The following is a 23,940-nucleotide window of genomic DNA, read 5'->3' on the forward strand; positions in this document are numbered from 1 at the left end:
TATGACTGTCGACTTCCCCCTTTTTTTAATTTTTTTTAATTTTTTTTTTATTTTTTTTTAATTTTTTGCGGTATGCGGGCCTCTCACTGTTGTGGCCTCTCCCGTTGCGGAGCACAGGCTCTGGACACGCAGGCTCAGCGGCCATGGCTCACAGGCCCAGCCACTCCGCGGCATGTGGGACCTTCCCAGACCGGGGCATGAACCCGTGTCCCCTGCATTGGCAGGCGGACTCTCAACCACTGCGCCACCAGGGAAGCCCTCGACTTCCCCTTTTATGGCTGTTAGTATTCGCCTTATGTTTTGAGGTGCTCCTATGTTGGGTGCATAAATATTTACAATTGTTTTCTCTTCTTCTTGGATTGATCCCTTGATCATTATGTAGTGTCCTTCTTTGTCTCTTGTAATAGTCTTTGTTTTAAAGTCTATTTTGTCTGATATGAGAATTGCTACTCCAGCTTTCTTTTGATTTCCATTTGCATGGAATATCATTTTCCATCCCATCACTTGCAGTCTGTATGTGTCCCTGGGTTTGAAGTGGGTCTCTTGTAGACAGCATATATATGGGTCTTGTTTCTGTATCCATTCAGTCATTCTATGTCTTTTGGTGGGAGCATTTAATCCATTTACATTTAAGGTAATTATCTATATGTATGTTCCTATTCCCATTTTCTTAATTGTTCTGGATTTGTTATTGGAGGTCTTTTCCATCTCTTGTGTTTCCTGCCTGGAGAAGTTCCTTTAGCATTTGTTGTAATGCAGGTTTGGTTGTGCTGAATTCTCTTAGCTTTTTCTTGTCTGTAAAGGTTTTAATTTCTCCGTCAAATCTGAATGAGATCCTTGCTGGGTAGAGTAATCTTGGTTGTAGGTTTTTCTCCTCCATCACTTTAAATATGTCCTGCCACTCCCTTCTGGCTTGCAGAGTTCCTGCTGAAAGTTCAGCTGTTAACCTTATGGGGATTCCCTTGTGTGTCATTTGTTGTTTTTCCCTTGTTGCTTTTAATTTTTTTTTTTTTTTTTTTTTTTTTTTTTGCGGTACGCGGGCCTCTCACTGTTGTGGCCTCTCCCGTTGCGGGGCACAGGCTCTGGAAGCGCAGGCTCAGCGGCCGTGGCTCATGGGCCCAGCCCCTCTGTGGCATGTGGGATCTTCCCGGACCGGGGCACGAACCTGTGTCCCCTGCTTCGGCAGGCGGACTCTCAACCACTGCGCCACCTCGGAAGCCCAATATTTTTTCTTTGTATTTAATTTTTGATAGTTTGATTAATATGCGTCTTGGCATGTTCCTCCTTGGATTTATCCAGTGTGGGACTCTCTGTGCTTCCTGGACTTGATTAACTATTTCCTTTCCCATATTAGGGAAGTTTTCCACTGTAATCTCTTCAAATATTTTCTCAGTCCCTTTCTTTTTCTCTTCTCCTTCCGGGACTCCTATTGTTCGAATGTTGGTGCATTTAATGTTGTCCCAGAGGTCTCTGAGACTGTCCTCAATTCTTTTCATTCTTTTGTCTTTATTCTGCTCTGCAGTAGTTATTTCCACTATTTTATCTTCCAGGTCACTTATCCATTCTTCTGCCTTAGTTATTCTGGTATTGATCCCTTGCAGAGAAGTTTTTATTTAATTTACTGTGTTGTTCATCACTTTTTGTTTGCTCTTTAGTTCTTCTAGTTCCTTGTTAAATGTCTCCTGTATTTTCTCCATTCTATTTCCAAGATTTTGGATCATCTTTACTATCATTATTCTGAATTCTTTTTCAGGTAGACTGCGTATTTCCTCTTCATTTGCTGGGTCTGTTGGTTTTTGCCTTGCTCCTTCATCTGCTGAGTGTTTCTCTGTCTTCTCATTTTGCTTAACATACTGTGTGGTCTCCTTTTCGCAGGCTGCAGGTTCGCAGTTCCCGTTGTTTTTGGTGTCTGTCCCCAGTTGCTAAGGTTGGTTCAGTGGGTTGTGTAGGCTTCCTGGTGGAGGGGACTAGTGCCTGTGTTCTGGTGGATGAGGCTGGATCTTGTCTTTCTGGTGGGCAGGTCCACGTCTGGTGGTGTGTTTTGGGGTGTCTGTGGTCTTATTATGATTTTAGGCAGCGTCTCTGCTAATGGATGTTGCTGTGTTCCTGTCTTGTTAGTTGTTTGGCATAGGGTGTCCTGCACTGTAGCTTACTGGTTGTTGAGTGGAGCTGGGTCTTGGCTTTGAGATGGAGATCTCTCAGAGATTTTCACCGTTTGATATTACGTGGAGCTGGGAGGTCTCTTGTGGAGCAGTGTCCGGAACTTGGCTCTCCCACCTCAGAGGCATAGGCCTGACATCTGGCTGGAGCACCAAGAGCCCGTCATCCACACAGCTCAGAATAAAGGGGAGACAAAAAAGAAAGAAAGAAAGAGGAAAATAACATAAAATAAAATAAAGTAAAATAAAATAAAGTTATTAAAATTGAAAATAAAAAATAATTATTAAAAAGTTTCTTTAAGTAATAAAAAAATAAAGAAATGAAAGAAAGAAAGAAGAGAGCAACCAAACCCAAAAACAAATCCACCAATGATAACAAGTGATAAAAACTATGCTAATAAAAAAAACAAAAAATGGACAGACCGAACCCTAGGACAAATGGTAAAAGCAAAGCTACACAGACAAAATCACACACATAAGCATACACATACACACTCCAAAAAGAGAAAACGGGAAAAAAAATATATTGCTCCCAAAGTCCACCTCCTCAATTTGGGATGATTCATTGTCTATTCAGGTATTCCACAGATGCAGGTATATCAAGTTGACTGTGGAGATTTAATCCGCCGCTCCTGAGGCTGCTGGGAGGGATTTCCTTTTCTCTTCTTTGTTCTTACAGCTCCCAGCGTTCAGCTTTGGATGTGGCCCCGCCTCTGCATGTAGGTCACCTGAGGGCATCTGTTCTTCCCTGACAGGACGGGGTTAAAGGAGCAGCTGATTAGAGGGCTCTGGCTCACTCAGGCCGGGGGGAGGGAGGGGTACGGAATGAGGGATGAGCCTTTGGTGGCAGAGGCCGGCGTGACGTTGCACCAGCCTGAGACGCGGCGTGTGTTCTCCCGGGGAAGTTGTCCCTGGATCCTGGGACCCTGGCAGTGGCGGGCTGCAGAGGCTCCCGGGAGGGGAGGTGTCGATAGTGACCTGTGCTTGCACACAGGCTTTTTGGTGGCTGCAGCAGTAGCCTTAGCATCCCACGCTCGTCTCTGGGGTCTGCGCTGTTAGCTGTGGCTCACGCCCGTCTCCGGAGCTCCTTTAAGCAGCGCTCTTAATCCCCTCTCATCGCACACCAGGAAACTATGGTCTCTTGTTCTTCAGCAGCTCCAGACTTTTTCCCGGACTCCCTCCCGGCTAGCCGTGGCGCACTAGCCCCCTTCAGGCTGTGTTCACTCAGCCAACCCCAGTCCTCTCCCTGGGATCCGACCTCCGAAGCCCGAGCCTCAGCTCCCAGCCCCGCCCGCTCGGGTGGGTGAGCAGACAAGCCTCTCGGGCTAGTGAGTGCCAGTAGGCACCCATCCTCTGTGCGGGAATCTCTCTGCTTTGCCCTCCGCACCCTTGTTGCTGCGCTCTCTTCCGCGGCTCCAAAGCTTACCCGCTCGGCCACCCGCGGTCTCCGCCCATGAAGGGGCTTCTAGTGTGTGGAAACCTTTCCTCCTTCACGGCTCCCTCCCACTGGTGCAGGTCCCTCCCTATTCTTTTCTCTGTTTTTACTTTTTTCTTTTGCCCTACCCAGGTACGTGGGGCGTTTCTTGCGTTTTGGGAGGTCTGAGGTCTTCTGCCAGCGTTCAGTAGGTGTTCTGTAGGAGTTGTTCAACATGTAGATGTATTTCTGAGGTATTTGTGGGTAGGAGGGTGATCTCCACGTCTTACTCCTCCGCCATCTTGAAGCTCTGCTGGCCCTTTGGCTCTAGGGTTTTTTTTTTTTCGCGGTGCGCGGGCCTGTTGTGGCCTCTCCCGCTGCGGAGCACAAGCTCTGGACGGGCAGGCTCAGCGGCCATGGCTCACGGGCCCAGCCACACCACGGCATGTGGGATCTTCCCGGACCGGGGCACGAACCCGTGTCCCCCTGCATCGGCAGGCAGACTCTCAACCACTGCGCCACCAGGGAAGCCCGGCTCTAGGGTTTTTAATCAAGACAACTGAAAAGGTGAAATTGCTTCCCTTATCACATACTATGTGCTGGATACTATTCTGTGGGATTTACAAGCCACAGTGTTATGGATTGCAAAAAGATTGTGTTTCTTCAAAAAGTTATCTGCTGAAATACTACCTTACATTCAATAAAACACATAAATATTCAGTGTAAGCCTAAGTGTATCAAGTGTAAGTTTGATTAATTTCTACATATATATGTTTATTCATGTAACTACCATCTAGATCAAGGAGTGTTATATAAACTATTTCAGCCTGCATAGGTTTCCTCGTGCCCTTTCCTACTCCTTATCAGTTCCTCTGTTTAACGTAACCACTATTTTTACCCTCATCACCATAGAGTAGTTTTGTCTGTTTTTGAGCTTTATGTAAATGGAACCATGTCGTACACAGTATTTTTTAATTAAGTTTAATTAAGTTTCAAATTGAGATATAATGTATATACCATAAAAATTCACATTTTAAAGTGCACAATTCAGTGTTATTTAGTATATTTACAAATTTGCACAACTATCACCACTCTCTAATTCCAGAACTTTTCAACATCCCCCAAAGATGTAGCCGTAGCCATTAGTAGTCACTCCCCCATCTCCCCCACTTCTACCCCTGGCAACCACGAATCTACTTCCTGTCCCTATGGACTTGTGTATTCTGGACATTTCATATAAATGGGAACATATAACATGTGGCCTTTTGTGACTGGCTTCTTTCACTTAGTGTAATATTTTCAAGGTTTATTCATGTTGTATCATGAATCAGCAAATCATTCCTTTTTACTCCTGAATAATATCCCACTGCGGGAATACACCATATTTTGTTTATCTGTCTTCAGTTGATGGAAATTTGGGTTGCTTCCAATTTTAGGCTGTTATGAATAATGTTGCTATAAACATTCATGTACAGTTTTTGTGTGGGACACACGTTTTCAATTCTCTTGAGTATAGACCTAAGAGTGAAAAGCACATCCTCGTGTGGCTGGTTTCTTCTGATCAACATTATGTCTGTGTAATTAATTCATTTGTGTTGTTGCATGTTGCAGCAATTCATTCTTTTTCATTACTTTTTAGGATTCTATTCTATGAACATGCCACAATTTATCTATCTCCGATTGATGGACATTTGGGTTGTTTCCAGTTTGAGGCTAGGTGAATAATACTGCTGTGAACATTCTTTATATGTCTTTTGGTGGAAAAAGCACTCACTTCTCCTGGGTAAATACACAGAAGTGATGTTGCTAGGCCATCCTTCTTTATCTGTCTTTCCGCATCGTTCCAACATGCTTATTCACGTTGGTGCTGGGCATGCCCTTGGCTTCTTGCCGACCTGCTGCAGGAGTCCTTCCCTGCCTGGGCACACATTTAGGACTGACTTTTCTTCTGTCTAGTCTCTCTGAAAAGCATCTTGTAGCAATCCTCTCCTTCCTTATATACTTTTTCTCCTGTTGATTAACAAAACAGAGCCTAGCTCACACCTGCCTACGGCTCACTGTGTTTGTACAGTTACCAGCTTGAGAGCCTAAGATGATTTATAATGGTGCATTACCTACCTTACAGTAGTGGTCACTACGGGTTTTGAGGGGCCTAGATCCCTCTTAGAATCTGATAAAAGCTATAGGCCCTCCCATAGAAAATGTACACACACACACACACAATTTATCTTACACCTTTGTGGGATTTGTGGACCTCCATGAATCCCATCCAGCTGTTGTGTTCTTGTTTCCTAGGTTAAGGATCATCTCAATTTTGGGGAATTCCCTGGCAGTCCAGTGGTGAAGACTTCACCCTTCCACTGCCGGGGGCACGGGTTCAATCCCTGGCTGGGGAACTAAGATCCGGTATGCCTCACAACATGGCCAAAAAAATGAAATGAAATGAAATAAAATAAAGTATTAAAAAAAGAATCTTCTCAATTTTGTAATGCCTTAAAAATATCAGTCCTCTTCAGCCTTCCCCTTACTCTTTAAGATCTTCTATTCCAAGCTGTCATTGTCAACTGATGTGCACATAGGAAGGACCATATAGTCACAGATATAACAGTGGCTAATACAGAGACCCTGATCTCGTTGGCAAAAGGGGTAAGAATTACTAGCACTTAAAAAGTCACTGTTATTGTTGTGAAGTCCTCATTCTTTCAGTTCTGCTAGCATTTGAGAACTTTTCTAATTGTATCCTTCACCACTCCTGTTCAGCTCCTTAACTGGAGATTAAAAAGGATACATTGCAGTTGAACTGGACCCTCCCAGGCTGAGAAGGCGTTGCCCTGGCCGCAGGTGCAGCTGGCCTCCGAGTGGGTTGTGCACGCCTCCAGCTTCCTCCCTCACCAGGAGCCTTCCCCTCCTCAGCCTGGCAGAGTTTCCTGTCTCACATTTTCTTCATGGATGAGTAATTGGGTGCCACTCAATCACAGAGTTCCATGGAAAAGAACGTGTTTGGACTAAATGAAGTGGCCAATTACGTAGTCCATAATAAGTTAGATCTTTTTCTTGGAAAATGAAAAATTTTTGTTTAAAAAAAATATTGGCTTAAAATTTTTATAAAAGTAATAAAAAGCACAAAATGAAAATCATTTTCCCTCCTCTGCAGTGCCCATTTCCATTCCTCAAGGTTAATAGTTTATCTTACTGGAGTTTTTATCAAGCAAGGTGTAGATTTGTTTGTTTTTACAACCCTGAGATCACAGTATGCAGTGTGGTGCAGCTTGCTTCTTCCACTTTGCAGGGTAGCACAGACATGCTTCTTTGTATATGCTGTATATGTGCTGTTTTACTTTCCTCTTTCCTTGTCTTTCTTTTTTAATGCTTGGTTTCCTTTACTTCCTTGTATTTAGAGTAAAGAGTTGGTACCCTGATCTCCAAAGAGTACTAATAAGTATTTTTCTTGTAACTATGAACTCATGGACCTTAACGTATTTGATGTACTTTAATCCAATTTAGTCATTAATCTTTATGCACAGGTAGCCTCATTCTTGTTCAAGGATGAGGCTTGTTGTGAAGTCCTCATTCTTTCAGTTCTGCTAGTATTCGAGAACTTCACAACTAGCCTCATCCCTCTTCAAGTCCTTTGGATGTGACTCAGTCTGTGTCACTCACTTTCAGGTGGGACAAGGTATTCCAGGCTGTTCTTTCCTCCAAATTAAAATTAAAGTTTGGAATAGGCCTCAATTTTATTGTGAGGCGTGTTTAGGAAAATGTGTCTCACTAGGTTTAACCAGATCTCCCAGGTGCAACCCTGGGTGTGCCTTATCACTCAATCGCCAAGTATGTGTGAGAGCCGCCAGGTGCAGGGCAGGCAGCTAGAGCCTGTTATGTAGCTGACAAGTCACCCCGTCTAACTCTTCCTCCCAGACCAAGCAAACCACAACCCAAACAACAAAAACAAGTCCTTATTATGTCCTCGAAGTTTATCTTTAAAAATTTTTTTAAAAATTAATTAATTAATTAATTTGTTTTTCTGGCTGCATTGGGTCTTCATTGCTGCATGCGGCTTTCTCTAGTTGTGGCGAGCAGGGGCTACTCTTGGTTGTGGTGCACGGGCTCCTCACTGTGGTGGCTTCTCTTGTTGTGGAACATGGGCTCTAGGTGCACGGGTTTCAGTAGTTGCGGCACATGGGTTCAGTAGTTGTGGCACACGGGCCCTAGGGCAGACAGGCTTCAGTCGTTGTGGTGCACGGGCTTAGTAGTTGTGGCTCACAGGTTTAGTTGCTCCGTGGCATGTGGGATCTTCCCGGACCAGGGATGGAACCCGTGTCCCCTGCACTGGCAGGTGGATACTTAACCACTGCACCCCCAGGGAAGTCCAAGGTTTATCTTTTATCTTAAGAATATTTATGGGACACCACTGATCCTTAGAAAAGTAAGCAGTTGAGGGCTGTCTACAAATCTATTGATGTTTTGTTGCACAATAACTTACATACAATCACATTCACCCATTTTAAGTGCTCAGTTCAATGAGTTTTGGTAACAGTTGTGCAGCCAACACTCTAATCATACTTCTGTCACCGTCCCGCCCTCCCCCCCCACAAAAATTCTTCTTGCCCCTTTGCAGTCAATCCTTTTCCCCAGCCCGGTGCCAGGTGAATCACTGACTTTCTTGTGGATGCTCTAGGTTTGACTTTTCTAGAATTTTATATAAGTGGCATCACGTGGTGTGTAGTTTTTTGTGTCTGGCTTCTTTCACTTAGTATATGTTTTTGAGATTTATTCATGCCCTTGTGTGTATCAGTAGTTCAGTCCTCTTTTTTGGCTCAGTAGTATTCCGTTGTATAGATATACTACCACATTTGGAGTTGGGTTGTTTCCCTTTTTTTGTGGCTATTATGAATAATGTTGATATGAACATTTGTGTACGAGGCTTTGTGTGGATGTGTGTTTTAATTCTCTTGAGTAAATCCCTAGGAATGGGGATTGCTGAATCATATATTCAGTATATGTTTAACTTTTCAAGAAATTACCAAAACGGTTTCTCAAGTTGCTGAACTATTTGCTTCGTACCATGAATGAGGTATGTATACATGTATGTATGTACCATGTACGAGGCTTCCAGTTGCTCCACATCCTCACCACCGTGATATTGTCATTTTTTTTTTTTTTTTTTTTTTTGCCATACGTGGGCCTCTCACTGTTGTGGCCTCTCCCGTTGCGGAGCACAGGCTCTGGATGCGCAGGCTCAGCGGCCATGGCTCACGGGCCTAGCCGCTCCACGGCATGTGGGATCCTCCCGGACCAGGCCTCGAACCTGTGTCCCCCACATTGGCAGGTGGACTCCTAACCACTGCGCCACCAGGGAAGCCCCTGTCATTCTTTTTTATTTTAACCTTTCTAGGGGGTGTGTAGTGGTATGTAACTGTGGTTTTAATTTATATTTCCTTAATGACCAGTGATGTTGAGCATCTTTTCCTGTGCTTACGGACCTTCCATGTATCTTTTTTTGGTGAAGTGTCTGTTCATATCTGTGGGGTTGTATGTGTTCTTTTATTGTATTGTAAAAGTACTTTCTATATTCTGATCCAAGTCCTTGTTAGATATATGTTTTGCTTTTGCAGGTTAATTTTAAGTTGAGTTTTGATAAGAAAATGTCCAATTCATCTGTATTTTATTTGAAATGCAAAAGATATAATCTTATCCAAGGAAAATAATAATACCTCTTAAGCACAACTTTGTAATCATGTAAGGAAGAGAAAGAAAGAAAAAAGAAAAGTAAAGAGAAAGTTCAGAGAAGAGATAAAGGAAATATTGGGGAAAGAGTAAAATGAAAGGAAGAAAATGATTAGGAAAAAAGAAAGAACTAGACAAAACTGAAAAGAGAGATGGAATGAGAGAGAACCTAGGAAGAGAAGGAAGAGGACAACAAAAAAATGTACAGTTGTGGAGGGAAAAGGAGAAATGAAAGGAGACGACAAAAAAATACAGGGAGAAGAAAATGCCTCCTGATGCTTTGGTTTCCCTGCCCTGTTTTCTGCAGCCGCTGCTCTGTCACCCCGTCTTTCAGTTTCCTTCTTCTGAAAAGCAGGCTCATGTCCAGCCTACTTTCTGCCACTTCCCAGTGCTTCAATATCTACTGCCCTTACTTCCAAATATGCAACATAGCGGGGTTATGTGTGTCCTTTCCACCTTCAGAGTCCACAGACCCTGAAGTTAGTGGTGTGTGTTTGAATCCCAGCTCTGCCACTTGTTTAACTCTGTGACCCTGGACAGAACCTAACCTTCAACCTCCAGTTTCACCATCTGTAAAATGGGAATGATAGTAGGACCTGCCTCTTATTTTTCTGTGAAGATTAAAGAATCCACGTGGAGCTCTTATCATAGTGCTTGGTACATAGTGCTTGATCATTCAGTGTTAGCTGCTATTAGTGTGTGTGTGTGTGTGTGTGTGTGTGTGTTTTGTGAGGAGAGGGTATTTCTTGGTTATCATTCTTTAAACTTTAGTTTTCTGTTCATCTTCTTTTCATCTGGGAGTATCTTATGAAATGAAAAAACTTAAGTGACAAAATATCACAACAAGCATCATGCTTCTGAAACTCCGAGATATAATAAACACAACTGTATTTGCTCATCTGGAATGTAAAGTTGGAAGTAATAATAATGGATATTTACGTAGTGCTTTAAACATTGAGTATTTTAACCTAGGACTGACAGATATTTAATAGTAGAAGACATAAGATCCAAGGCTGCAATTTTCTGGTCTCTGTAATAGTGAGATGCCAGACCAATCCACAATGTGATAAACACAGCTGGGGCAGGTGAGCCGTCTGGGCTTTTTATCAGTAAATACTAGACATGAACTCTACCCTTTCATGCCAATCATCTCTGCCACAATTCCCATCATAAAACAGAAGGTAGTAAGTAGTATTTGGAAGGGGCCATCTTCCCAATGCAAGATCCCTTCTACAGCATTTCTCATCTGCCTCTGCCTGAACACTATTGTAAAAGTTCACCTGTCTGTGATTAATTTGTATTTTTTGGACATTTCCAATTGCTGGCAAGATTTTCCTTACATTGAACTAATTGATAGTGAATTAGTATAGAAAAAAATGTCTTCCCCTTTTTACATGTAGACCTTCAGCTTTATAAAGTAAGATTACGCCTACTGTTTCTTTCCTCTGTTGGGCAGTGTTTTCCAGTTCCAACCATTGTTCTTCAAACAAGATGATTTCTATATTATGCCTGCTTTCCCATTTGCCTAACTTTGGATACAGTCTATTTTGTCAGGATGCCACTTAAAATGTGGCAGCTCTAATTGAGCCCAACATTCTAGACATCTATAATTTTTTTTTTTTTTGGCCACACGGCATGTGGGATCTTAGTTCCCCAACCAGGGATCAAACCTGCTCCCCCTGCACTGGAAGCACGGAGTCTTAACAACTGGACTGCCAGGGAAGTCCCAAGGTGTCTATAATTGAGCCTAATGTTCTGGATGTGTCCCTGCTTCTCTGGTTGGGGCTCCATTCTTCCATGAGTAAGTCTACAATGGCTCCATCAGTTTTCCAGCTGCCACATCATGGTATTCATTTATTATATTTGGGGTGAGCATATACTTTATCATCTAAACCAGGACACTTTTTTTTTTTTGCGGTATGCGGGCCTCTCACTGCTGTGGTCTCTCCCGTTGCGGAGCACAGGCTCTGGACGTGCAGGCTCAGAGGCCATGGCTCATGGGCCCAGCCGCTCCACGGCATGTGGGATCTTCCCAGACCGGGGCACGAACCCGTGTCCCCTGCATCGGCAGGCGGACTCTCAACCACTGCGCCACCAGGGAAGCCCCAGGACACTTTTGAGAGTGAAAAAGGACACAATTAATAATTAGGCTCAGGTAACAGGCATAAACCAGAATTGTCCTGGGCGCACAGGGCTGTATGGTCACTATAATTATATGAAGTTGAATTCAAGTCTGTCACATACTGAAGCAGTTGAATTTTTCTGAATTTAAATGCAGAACTGTATGTTTGTTGTTTTTTTTTTTTTTTTTTTTTGCTGTACGCGGGCCTCTCACTGCTGTGGCCTCTCCCGTTGCGGAGCACAGGCTCCGGACACACAGGCTCCGCGGCCATGGCTCGCGGGCCCAGCCGCTCCGCGGCATGTGGGATCTTCCGGGATCGGGGCACGAACCCGTGTCCCCTGCATCGGCAGGCGGACTCTCAACCACTGCGCCACCAGGGAAGCCCTGTATGTTTGTTTGAAGTTTAATTGTGTTGATGTTTGTCCTGTAGAGATTATTTAAAATCTAGATTTTTGTCTGTCAAATTAGTTATTCTTCCCCAGTCTGCGCCATCGGAAAATTTGATGCACACCTTTCATCTCATCCTTCCCAGGCGTTGGTAATGTAAAAGGTGCTTTCCCCAGATCTGCAGCACCAACCCATCTCCAGTTTTAAACTGAGAACCAGGATCTTAGTGTGTTCCCTTCTCAGGTGTTTGCATTTTAACAGGATACAAAAAAGACTAAAACCTTTCGGAGCAGAAAGAACAGAAATCTAATGATTGTTTCTCAGGCAACTTGGCAGGTGTTTCCTCTGCAGATTCTGAACATCTTCCATATACCAGATAATAGGTTGTGAATGTAGAGCTACATGCAAACATATTAACTAATGAAAGATACCATTTGATGGATAGGTACTGGAGTAAAGGTAGAGGTCAACTAGAGTGGGGGTGAAAAGGAGGAAGATATATTTAAAAGGGCATCTTCCTGTTTCCTTGTAATTGGCTATATAAAAATTTGATGGGGCAGTAAATAAAAGGATAGTTTTTATTTCAAAGTAAAAGCTGGACTTCAAAAGTAATTATAGAGCAAAAAAAAGGTCCCTTGGTTGTCTCAGTTTTCTCTCCTCTTGACCACAGGATTCCTTCCTCCCTCCCTCCTTCCATTCCTTTCTTCCCTCCTTCCCGTCCTTGCTCCCTCTCCTCCCTCCCCCTCCCCCCTCCTCTCCTCTCCTCTTCTCTTTATATTTATTTGTTTTTTAAAAATATTTCGGTTCCCTTAACCCTAACCTATATACATGTATAGCCCTCTAGAATAGTGACTTTCAAACACTTTAAAAAATATATATATTTATTTATTTATTTACTTTTGGCTGCGTTGGGTCTTCGTTGCTGTGTGCGGGCTTTCTCTAGTTGCGGCGAGCGGGGGCTACTCTTCATTGTGGTGCGGGGGGCTTCTTATCGCGGGGGCTTCTCTTGTTGCAGAGCACGGGCCCTAGGCACGCGGGCTTCAGTAGTTGTGGCACACGGGCTCAGTAGTTGTGGAACTCTGGCTCAGTAGTTGTGGCTCGTGGGCTCTAGAGAGCAGGCTCAGTAGTTGTGGCGCACAGGCTTCGTTGCTCCATGGCATGTGGGATCTTTCTGGACCAGGGCTCGAACCCCTGTCCTCTGCATTAGCAGGCAGATTCCTAACCACTGTGCCACCAGGGACGTCCTCAAACACTTTTTATTGCAACTCTCAGTATGGAATACTGTACCTTTCACATTGTAATCCAGCATGTACACACACATACACACACACCCCAGAAACAAGTTTCTTTTTTTTTTTCAGAGTTAAAAATTTTTTTAAATTTTATATTGGAGCATAGTTGATTAACAATGTTGTGTTAGTTTCAGTGTACAGTGAAGTGATTCAGTTATACATATACATGTATCTATTCTTTTTCAAATTCTTTTCCCATTTAGGTTATTACAGAATATTGAGCAGAGTTCCCTGTGCTCTACAGTAGGCCCTCAGAAACAAGTTTCTTGAAAAGATTACTTGCTATTGCAGTGTCCTCTATTTCTCTTCCCTTCCCTTCCTGTTCCATTCAATTCTATTCCACTCCATTCCATTCCAATCCAAACCATTCCATTCCATTCAAAAATGGCTGATTGAACCAAATAAATTGACTTGAAACCTGGTTTTCACAATTACAGTTTTTAAAACACTTCTCTAAAGTTATTGTCCACTGACTGCTAAATTATTTATAGAGATAGATGCTTTATGGTTATAATAATCAACAAAAAGCTAGTCTCACTTGGGCATAAATCTACAGTAATAATGATGATTAGGACTTTATGATCTTCTTTTGTTCTTATGGGTAAATATCTGCTCACAGAGGACCTAGCACAAACTGATTTTGTTTTGGTTCTTCCAGATGAGAATAGCAATTAATTTAGAAGCTAGACAATGAACAGTGAGCAATTCTTCAGTCTAAATATTACATAAATCTCCATTACATAACTGTAACATAGCATAAAATATCCTGTGTTGGACTTAAAAAAATTTAGGCCAGGAGTTATTATTGCAATGCTAAAACTGGTTAAAAAAGCCTATCTCTATAAAGTTAATTTACCTGTCTTAAGAATTTAGTTGTTCAGCTATTCGAAAATCAGGACTTTCCAAGTGGAGGCCTTGAGGCCATAAAATTCCCTGCCCACTGTTTCTAGCTTGCTGCTCTGTTACTTCTATTAAGTCATAGTTACAGATACATGGATAGTCTCTTTTTCATACATTTTGGGACCCTTATAGGAGAAATTCAGGTCTCTAGAAGTATGAAACCAGGGAAAGCTAGACTATCATGTTGTGTGTTTTAATTTCAGTGAATGTACCTAAATGCACTTTTTAAGCATGTATCAGAATTTTATTCTTTTTATGACTGAATAATATTCCATTGTAAATGTATACCACGTTTTGTTCATCCATTCATGTCTTGGTGGACATTTGTATTGCTTCTACTTTTTGTCTATTGTGAATAATGCTGCTATGAACATTAGAGACTCAACTTTCAATTCTGTTGTATACTCAGCAGTGGAATTGCTGGATCATATGGTAATCTTATGATCAAACCTTATTTTTTGAGCAGTTGTCATACTGTTTTTCATAGCAGCTGCATCATTTTATATCCCCACCAGCAATGCACAAGGGTTCCAGTTTCTCCATATTCACTCCAACTCTTGTTATTTTCTGCTCCTTTAAAAAAAATTAACTGTCCTAATGGATGTGAAGTACATGTATTTTTTTATGTTTTAATTTCATAAATATGGAGTGTCTTCTATGAAATTACGAAGATGGGCTTTGGACAGAGATTGATCTGGATTAAGTCTTAAAACTAGTTTTGAGACTTTAGGATAGATCTTTAAAACGTTTAGAGTTTTCCTTTCTTCATTTATCAAGCTAATGGTTACCTCAGAGGGATTTTAGAAGAATTAAGTGAGGGAATGTGACCACCCCTGATACGTAGGAGACACTATAGCAGTGTATTATATACTTATAAATGAAAATACAAGTAAACATATATAAAATATATTATATATGTAAGTATTGTGTATGCGTGTGTCTATATGTATAGACACACACATTTATGTATGTATAAATTTACTTGTATTTCTTTTCTTTCAGACTTCATATTTGTGTAATGGGATTTGGAGACTTGTATTTTGATTTTGGAATCAGTCTGCTTATTACACTTTTTTTTGATTATCACTGTTAATATGATAATTTGAGGATGGGAAAATTAGTTGAAAAATTATACATTATGATGTTCTGATAGCGAATTCTACTTATGTCTAATGTAATGGTGCTTAATGCTAAAATTTAAAACTTCACAAGAATGAAAATTAGCATTGGTGCATTTGGATTTTGTTTTTCTGCCTCACTCCAAAGGAAGCAAAATATAAAGTTTCATTTGTTTCTGTTTATTTAGCCATTAATCTAGGAATCAGATAATTAATGTTTTTAAGACTAAGATTTTATAACATTCCTATTGATGTCTTACCATGAATTGTATATGCACATGTGGCATATTTCCCATGAGAAAACATAAATGTTTCTTTTGAAGTATTACAGCTCTTTTATATCTATCTATCTGTCTATCTAGATATCAGATATTTATGTATCTATGGATGTAGTTAGATAAAGATATATATCAGAGGATCTCAGTTCAAATTCCAGCTCATTTCCTTACCAACTGTGTGGACTTAAGAACAGTCTCAGTTTCCTTCTCTGGAATATGGAGAAAATAATCCTGGCTAAATCTCAAGGGTGTTGTGAGGATCAAGTGATCTTAATTATCAATATGTAGTACTCTTTATAGTTCACAAAGTACTCCATGGCAGTAATCTGTAATGAGCAAACCAAGTATGGTACTTAAAAATTTTTTTTTTATTTGTACTTAAAAATTTTTTTTGGAGTATAGTTGATTTACAATCTGTGTTAGCTTCAGGTGTACAGCAAGGTGAAGGAGTTATACATATACATATATCCACTCTTCTTAAGATTCTTTTCCCATATAAGCCAGTAAAGAGCATTGAGTAGAGTTCCCTGTGCTATACAGTAGGTCCTTACAAAGTATGGTATTAACATCCCTGCCACCAAGCGGCCAGACAGTCACTTGTCAGGGCTTTCAAGCATCCTATGTGTGGTTGAACTTGTTCATATTTATAAATTATTTTAATCTAGAGAGTCTGTCATGAATGACTAAGGTAACTCACTCTGAGGTTTTGCTTCTTTATCTCAGAGAAGGGAAAGGTTGGATTTTATCTCGGGCCCCTTCGAGTTTTAACATCTTCGTAGTCTACAAGCCTGTAATTACAAAAGGCAGTTTCTCTCCCTCTTGACTAGTAAAATAGCTGACTTTTGCCTAGAGGAAGTTATTCTCTAATAATTCATGGTCGTCCAGCCATATATTGTGATAAATTTTAATGTTTGCTAACAACTGCAATACATTTTCTTTGGCCTTTGTAACATTCTAGAGGACACTTTCCCTCTTACATACCCTCTCTGTACTTGCTTTTGACTCTGACCAAAGGAGTAGATGTTTGGTTTGAAATTTCCATTCATAAACAAAACAGACTCCTTTTAAAAGCACACTCTAAACATAAAGAGTTCTATACACACACTGTATTTCAGGATGCATTTCTTAGAGAAACAAAAACAAAAAGAGAGCTACAGTTATATTTTTGGCTAATGAATGTGTACCTCTCCCCTGACCAACTCTGAATTCTAATTGCTGGTGTCCAGTGGCCCCTTGTCTGCCTGGGAGACAAGAGTTTTGTTGTCTCTCAGGAGACAACAACAGGGAGAGTTTTGTTACCACTTTCCAGTTTATCGTTCGGAAGGTTCTGTTGTCTTCATGGAATTCTGCTCCATCCTGTTTATATGAAAAAGAGAAAAAGGAAAGCTCCTCCCTCCTCACCTTTCTCCATGTGGAGATAATAAAGCCCTTGGCAACCATGTTCCCTGTAATCAGTATGAGGTAATTTTACAAGCTACCATGAAAGAGCCATTTGTTGAATGCCTGCTTTGTGACAGGCATTTGCTGATGGTTTAATTATGTCTTGCCTGATATAAATCGTACAACATCTGGGGAATTCCCTAGCAGTCCAGTAGGTAAGACTTTGCCTTCCAAAGCAGGGGTGTGGGTTCGATCCCTGGTCAGGGAGCTAAGATCCCACATGCCTTGGGTCCAAAAAACCAAAAATATAGAAACAGAAGCAATAGTGTAACAAGTTAAATAAAGACTTTAAAAATAGTCCACATCAAAAAATTAAAAAAAATATCTTACAACATCTTTTGGAAGGAGGAGAAATGAAACAAAGTTTTCTTTCCACCATTACCAAAGGAAATTGCTGGCAGCTACATAACTTGAACGTCTTATATAATAGCCCAGAATGGAGTCCTATAGACAATTTCTGGGGTGCAGAAGCTGCCTTAGATACAAATATTTTAGGAAGTACTTGTATACATACAAAGCAAAACACTTCAGAACTATTTAGTGAGGTATTGTGAGTGGAGGTTTAGACTGGGTTCTTTCCAGATGTACATGGAATCACGTGAGAAGGTCAGTTCTTTGATTTACAGCGTTATATACCATGGATTATGTGCTCCACACCATTTGAATGGCTTTCATATTTCTTCCCTCCACTAGCATTTATTCACAGGTTAAAGATGCCAGCAGATCTTTTAGTTTAACATGAACACTTCTGGGAGGCTTGATTTCCGTCCACGGTTGTAAAAAAACAGTTCTAATTCTGAGACATTGTTTTTAGCATATTGCCTGAGTGAACATAGTCCATTTTGTTGAATTTCTAACATTTCCTAAACTTACGTAATTCTGTAAAATTGCTGGCCTTAGGTTCTTAAGGTTAAGCTTTTAAGAAATTTAACTGAAATTACTTCCTTCTCTTTGTGCTTTTGGTGTTTGCTCTATGAAGCAAATCTTTCCTTTTTTATTATTCTTTGAGTCTTGAAATGCTGAAAAGATTGTTGTTACCTAGTTAATAAATGACACTGAGCAGGTTTCTAATTAGAAAACCCCCCAAGACCTTTTTTCCTAGCAGTATATACATCTCTAACTTTAGAGAATGAGCAGACTAAGGGATTCTAGAGAACTAGTTCTAGAAGCAGGGGTGAGGAGGGTGAATAGCTCTGGATTCCTGCATGCCAGAGAAACACAGGCTTTTTGTCAAAGGCTGCATCCATGCTGGTGCTAGAGATTGCTTCTGCGTATTTTAAAAGATATTACAAGGTAATGGAGATTTCACCGTCTGCTCCCTGCCATGCTGTTTCAAGGGAATTCAAGAACTGTATAAAAAAACACATCGTGGTGTCTTAAAACAAAGGGGCGAACACCTTGTCATGAATTGGGCATTTGGGTTTAATCCAAGAACTCTACTTACTTATTTATTTTTTTTGCGGTACGCGGGCCTCTCACTGCTGTGGCCTCTCCCGTTGCGGAGCACAGGCTCCGGACGTGCAGGCTCAGCGGCCATGGCTCACGGGCCCAGCCGCTCCGCGGCATGTGGGATCTTCCCGGACCGGGGCACGAACTCGTGTCCCCTGCATCGGCAGGCGGACTCTCAACCACTGCGCTACCAGGGAAGCCCAAACTCTACTTATTGAAGCTCTTTGCTGAGAGCTCAGTAAGGGTTTAGTCACCTCTCAGTGAAGCTATTGCTGAATGAATGAAACAATACTGATAATAATACCTTACATTTAACATTTATAATAGGCCTTTCAAGTTCACAGAGTAGTTTCACAAATTCTCTTTTTTGCCCATCTCAGCAGCCCTATGAATTAGGCGTTGCAGGTATTATTAATGCATTTATTATGTAGTAAATTTAGAATCAGACAAAATACATGACTAGTCCAAGACCAGTAGATTTTTTTTTTTTAAGATTTTAAAAAAAATTTATTTATTTATTTTTGACTGTATTGGGTCTTCCTTTCTGTGCGAGGGCTTTCTCTAGTTGTGGCAAGCGGGGGCCACTCTTCATCGCGGTGCGCGGGCCTCTCACTGTCGCGGCCTCTCTTGTTGCAGAGCACAGGCTCCAGACGCGCAGGCTCAGTAGTTGTGGCTCACGGGCCTAGTTGCTCCGCGGCACGTGGGATCTTCCCAGACCAGGGCTCGAACCTGTATCCCCTGCATTGGCAGGCAGATTCTCAACCACTGCGCCACCAGGGAAGCCCCGACCAGTAGATTTTTTAAAAAGTTTTCCAAAGGAGGCAGAGAGAGAATTACACACACACACACTCACGCATACACACACACACACACACCCATCACAATCACCACCACAAGCATTTTTACAGACATCTGCATGCCCTAGGTTCCCTCCCGTCAACCAAAATAGTCCTGTGCTATTAGTTGCCACGCAGAAACAGATCGGTTATTTACAAAATGAGATGCCTCCTGGGGAATGTTGCTGAGGAGAACCATACAGCTGAGGCCCTGAAAATGGAAAGGGCTGTGGAAATCTAAGCCTTAGTGTCTCAGACGGAGTGGATGGAAGCCTGTTTGACCATCCTCACTCTCTCTCTCCCTCACCCTTCCCCACCCCACACTAAGAGATAAGACCAAGCCTGTTGGTTCTGCTGCTTTCTTTTTAAATCTGCAGCTCCCCTAGAACTCCCATACGCCCAGATTCAGATCCTCCCTGTCTCTCATCACGCTGGCAGTTGGCTTTTGTGCTGGGTTTCTTGCCTCGTGTTCACATCATCCTTCACGTGCTGTAAGAGCTGAAAACCCTGTATAAGAGTTTTCCCTGGGATAAAGTGCATACTTATAACCTGGAACATGGCACTCTGCAGAGGCTGATTTCGGCCAGCCTCACCGATTCCATTTCGCAGCCCGGGCTGTCGTTTTCCGGCACGGTTGGCAGGTCCCTGGGCATTCTCCTTCGCTGCCCTTGTACCGGCCATGGGCTCTTGTTGGGACGCCCCTCCCCTCTGAGCATTTGAACCCTCTCGCGAATGTGCTGAATTAGTATGGGTTCTTTAACTCTTGACTTGTGCCTTCTTTTTTGGAAGACTTTTCTGGCCTCCCCTAAAGAATGCGAAAGGTCACATTCATCTCTGAACCACACAGCACCTTCTCCAGAGCCCCACTGAAAAACTTCAGCCTGTTTCACCCGCTAGACTGAGAGCTTCTAAGGACAGGGTCTGAGCCTTACAGCACCCAGAGGCACAACCTAAGCAGTAAACCTTAGTTGGCTGGATGCTTAACTTCGCTTCACAATCACTTTAGCTATGATGATGAGGATCACGACACCCAGTTTCTTTCCTAGTTACCTAAGGATACCACTAGTTAGGAGTGCTACTGGTTGGTCTAGAATTTAGGACAAATATTTTCTTTGTCAAAAGACCATTTCCTGGGCTTCCCTGGTGGCGCAGTGGTTAAGAATCTGCCTGCCAGTGCAGGGGACACGGATTCGAGCCCTGGTCTGGGAAGATCCCACATGCCGCGGAGCTTCTAAGCCCATGCACCACAACTACTGAGCCTGTGCTCTAGAGCTGGCGAGCCACAGCTACTGAACCCGCGCCACAACTACTGAAGCCCGCTCGCCTAGAGCCTGTGCTCTGCAGCAAGAGAAGTCACCGCAATGAGAAGACCAGGCACCTCAACAAAGAGTAGCCCCTGCTCGCCACAACTAGAGAAAGCCACGTGCAGCAACGAGGACCCAATGCAGCCAAAAAAAAAAAAGACCATTTCCTAATGAACTTAATTAGGAATTTGAAGTAATGGAGAAGAACACATTTTTTTTTTCTCTTTTCATAGTTAAAGGAAGTTAGAGACTGCAGATTATGGAGTTCAGTTCTACTTGAATATGGACTTGTGTTTTTGCTGCACTAAACAATGTAGAGTTTGGCGACTTGCCTGATATAGGACAGTCAAAATAGCCTGCTGTGTTAAATTGGGAGTACTCTTTTGGAGCTATCTATAAACAACTTCTATATGTGTGCTTGAAAAAATTGTGTATTATCTTTGTAGATACTAATATATACAAAATATTTTCTAGGGCTAATTAAATATGTTGTCAAGAAAAACAGTTTTCAGGTCTAGTTATTTGGTTTTCACACCGTTGTGCTAAGTGATGATTCCTGTAACCTACTGTAATTCTAACAGTCTCTCAACCAACTTTCAGCAGTTAGAAGGTGTCTGTTTTCTGTTGGTTATAAAATCTTTACTCATCCACATAAGTAACTTTTAGACCAGAAGTTAATAATGTTTTCTATACCTTTGTATGTGTAGGTGGGAGGTAATCAATAGAACTTGTGTTTATAATTACAAGCTATAGGAAAAAAGTAATTATTTCTTCTGAATTTGAAAAATTCCTTAAAAAATTTATGGTCATATTTCTTGGTCATGTGTGCCATTAGAACCATAAAAAAGTGAGATATGAAAAGAGATTGTCTCATTTAATTTTATAATTAATTTTAAAGAGAATAATAGAATGAGTGCACATATAATATAGTCAAGAATGTGGCTAAAATGTATGTTTGAGCTGACTGAATTTTATTTTTGTGAAACATGCTTGAAAAATGAGAATGATTATAAATATTAACACATCAATCAAAACAAGGTAAATTTGTTACATAGAATTCTTACAATTTTTTGTGAGAAAAATGAAAATAATGTTTAGATCTTCTATGTCAATACTCCTTTATTATAGAATATTTGGAATTGACCTTTATTCTAGATTGTGTGTTATCCATTCCACAAATGTACAGAATCATTAGCACATGAAGGCCTTTGTTTAGTCAAACTTTCATTTTCCTCATTAAACAGAAAAAAAATTTGTTTTTTGACTTAGAGATATCATTAACTATATTATTCCACTGTGATTTCCTAACTTGATATTTAGTAGTAGAGTTAGGACTATAATCTTGGCTTAGTTTTTTGTTTTTTTTGTTTTGCTTTGTTTTTCCCTTATAACATACTGCGTCTCACATGTCCACACCATGTTCACCCCAGGTATGTGGAAACTTGGGGAATAGATGACTGAAATGCGACTGCTTGATTACTGTGATTGTTTCTACTTCTTCCATCACTTTGGCTGTCAAAGATACATACCATGAATAAGTAATTAATTGTGCAAGGTCAGATAAGGCAGTGAAAGACACTAATCTCATCCTATTGACTTTCTAAGTCCAGGCGTCTTATTATAATTAAGAAGTGCTTTATAATGATTACATTGGTTTGATTTCTTTATAAATCACGCTAGCTATGATTTCCTATAAATTAATGAAAAAGGTGGTACTTTAACAGGCTAAATGATTATTTAAAAAGGATGTTATAGGGGTAATTTAACAGTTGACTGGAGTATGGGCTAGATGATGTTTAAATGTTATTTATACTCAGGGATTCCGAGATTCCAATGCTAGGCTATAAGGGAAATCTTAGAAATGCTAGTTTCCTTAGTTACAGTGTTTTTGTTTGTTGGTTTGTCATAGACTGCCTCTTTAAGGTGTGCCCTATGAACCGATATTCTGCTCAGAAACAATATTGGAAAGCCAAGCAAGCTAAACAAGGGAACCACACAGAGGCAGCCTTGCTGAAGAAATTACAGGTAAGGACCAGCCTTCCATCTGTCTGGTTTAGGCTAGAACAAGTACAGCAATAACAAAAGATCTATTCTGTAGCTTAATGATTTCACTCAATGCACTGAGATTCAGAATAGATGTGGCAACACATTGAAAGTGGAAAGGACTTTTAAGTCACAGAGTGTGACCACTGATTTCCTGGAGAGTAGGTAGTGCATTTCTGCTGTTTATTCAGGTGTACCAGACTAATTCAGATATTCACATCACACTGAAAACCAATCCAGAATCTCTGCAGGAATACCAAATCCAGTTATATTGTACTTGACATAGTACCTAATTTTTTTGAAAGACTATTGGAAAAAATTGAAAGTCTGTTGTTTCTGATTTGGGCTCTGTGTAAATTTAATAGAACTTATTTTGTGTCATTAAAATTCCTGTTACTTTCGAACTGCAACTGAATTTGAGGCTTTTGAAATTTACCTACTATGTTTGGTTTCTCTAGCAATATTCCTTCTGAAAATAATTTTATAAGACCAAAGTGCCTAGTACTTTTCTGAAATTTCCAACATAAAAGCATCTCAATATATTTTGGGCTACATTTCAGCATTAAACGGAGAGATTTTTATCACACATTATCATCATGTATTTAATTATTGCCACTCTTCTCCCGAAGCACCAAGAGTAAAGCAACCCACCTATTTTAGTCTTGGTTGTATTCTTTGTTCCTAAAATAAACCTTATTTCTTTGTCAATTATTGTGCTCTGTTTTCCATGCTTCCACACTAAATATTTGATAATCAATTTATAGCATGCTGCAGAACTGGAACAAAAACAAAATGAATCAGAGAATAAGAAGCTGTTGGGAGAAACTGTGAAATATAGTAATGTTATACAAGTAAGTGTCTATTTACTTTTGCTTAAAGGGGTGAATGTTTTATGGTTAATTTGCATTTGGTAGGAATGCCAACCTGCATTAAAATTGGGGGATACAGTGGTTTGTTCTTTGGTGGGAATTATACAGTGTGATATTTTCTGTTAATATTCAGCACACCATTCTGTATGAATAAATCTGGTGCATACACATAAAGAAGTGAGCTTATCCAGATGTATGCACAAATTATTAAACCAAAAGGAAGAAAATGGGGAAAGCCTGTAATAAAAGAGTCCTTCAGAATTAATGGGACTAACCTGTAACAAATGAAGCTTTATGTTTTCATTTTGTAGGGAGGAAAGTTTTCAAATTGTACTTCTAGGTGAGAACTGTCCTTGAGTTATTAGCTCTTCCGTTTCAATTAGTATACACGCTGATTTATCTCAGCAGCATTTCTTTCTTGTGCTTCACTTAGATCTTTTAGCATTTTACTTGGGTAGTTGTTAATATTGCCCCACCTTGTTCCAAAAAGAATGTAAGGCATTTTCAAAAATACATTCCACATAAGATAAAATATTAATAGAAATAAATAAGGCAACTGGATCAAAGGGAAAATAATGATTGCATGAAGCCAAAGGTGAGGCATG

At 40.9% G+C, this 23,940-nt stretch overlaps 1 protein-coding gene across 1 annotated transcript in view; it reads left to right on the forward strand.

Annotated features, from left to right (window-relative positions):
• The window catches only part of ITPR2 (inositol 1,4,5-trisphosphate receptor type 2), a 540,309-nt gene that overhangs the window by 89,999 nt on the left and 426,370 nt on the right, over positions 1 to 23,940 (forward strand). Inside the window, exons 3-4 of the mRNA XM_082634919.1 lie at positions 22,333 to 22,448; positions 23,231 to 23,317. Coding sequence (XP_082491045.1) covers positions 22,333 to 22,448; positions 23,231 to 23,317 — 203 coding nt within the window. The remainder of the gene's footprint in view (positions 1 to 22,332; positions 22,449 to 23,230; positions 23,318 to 23,940) is intronic.

Source organism: Mesoplodon mirus (genome assembly GCF_964341445.2).
Source record: "Mesoplodon mirus genome assembly, chromosome: 11".
Taxonomy (NCBI): Eukaryota; Metazoa; Chordata; class Mammalia; order Artiodactyla; family Ziphiidae; genus Mesoplodon; species Mesoplodon mirus.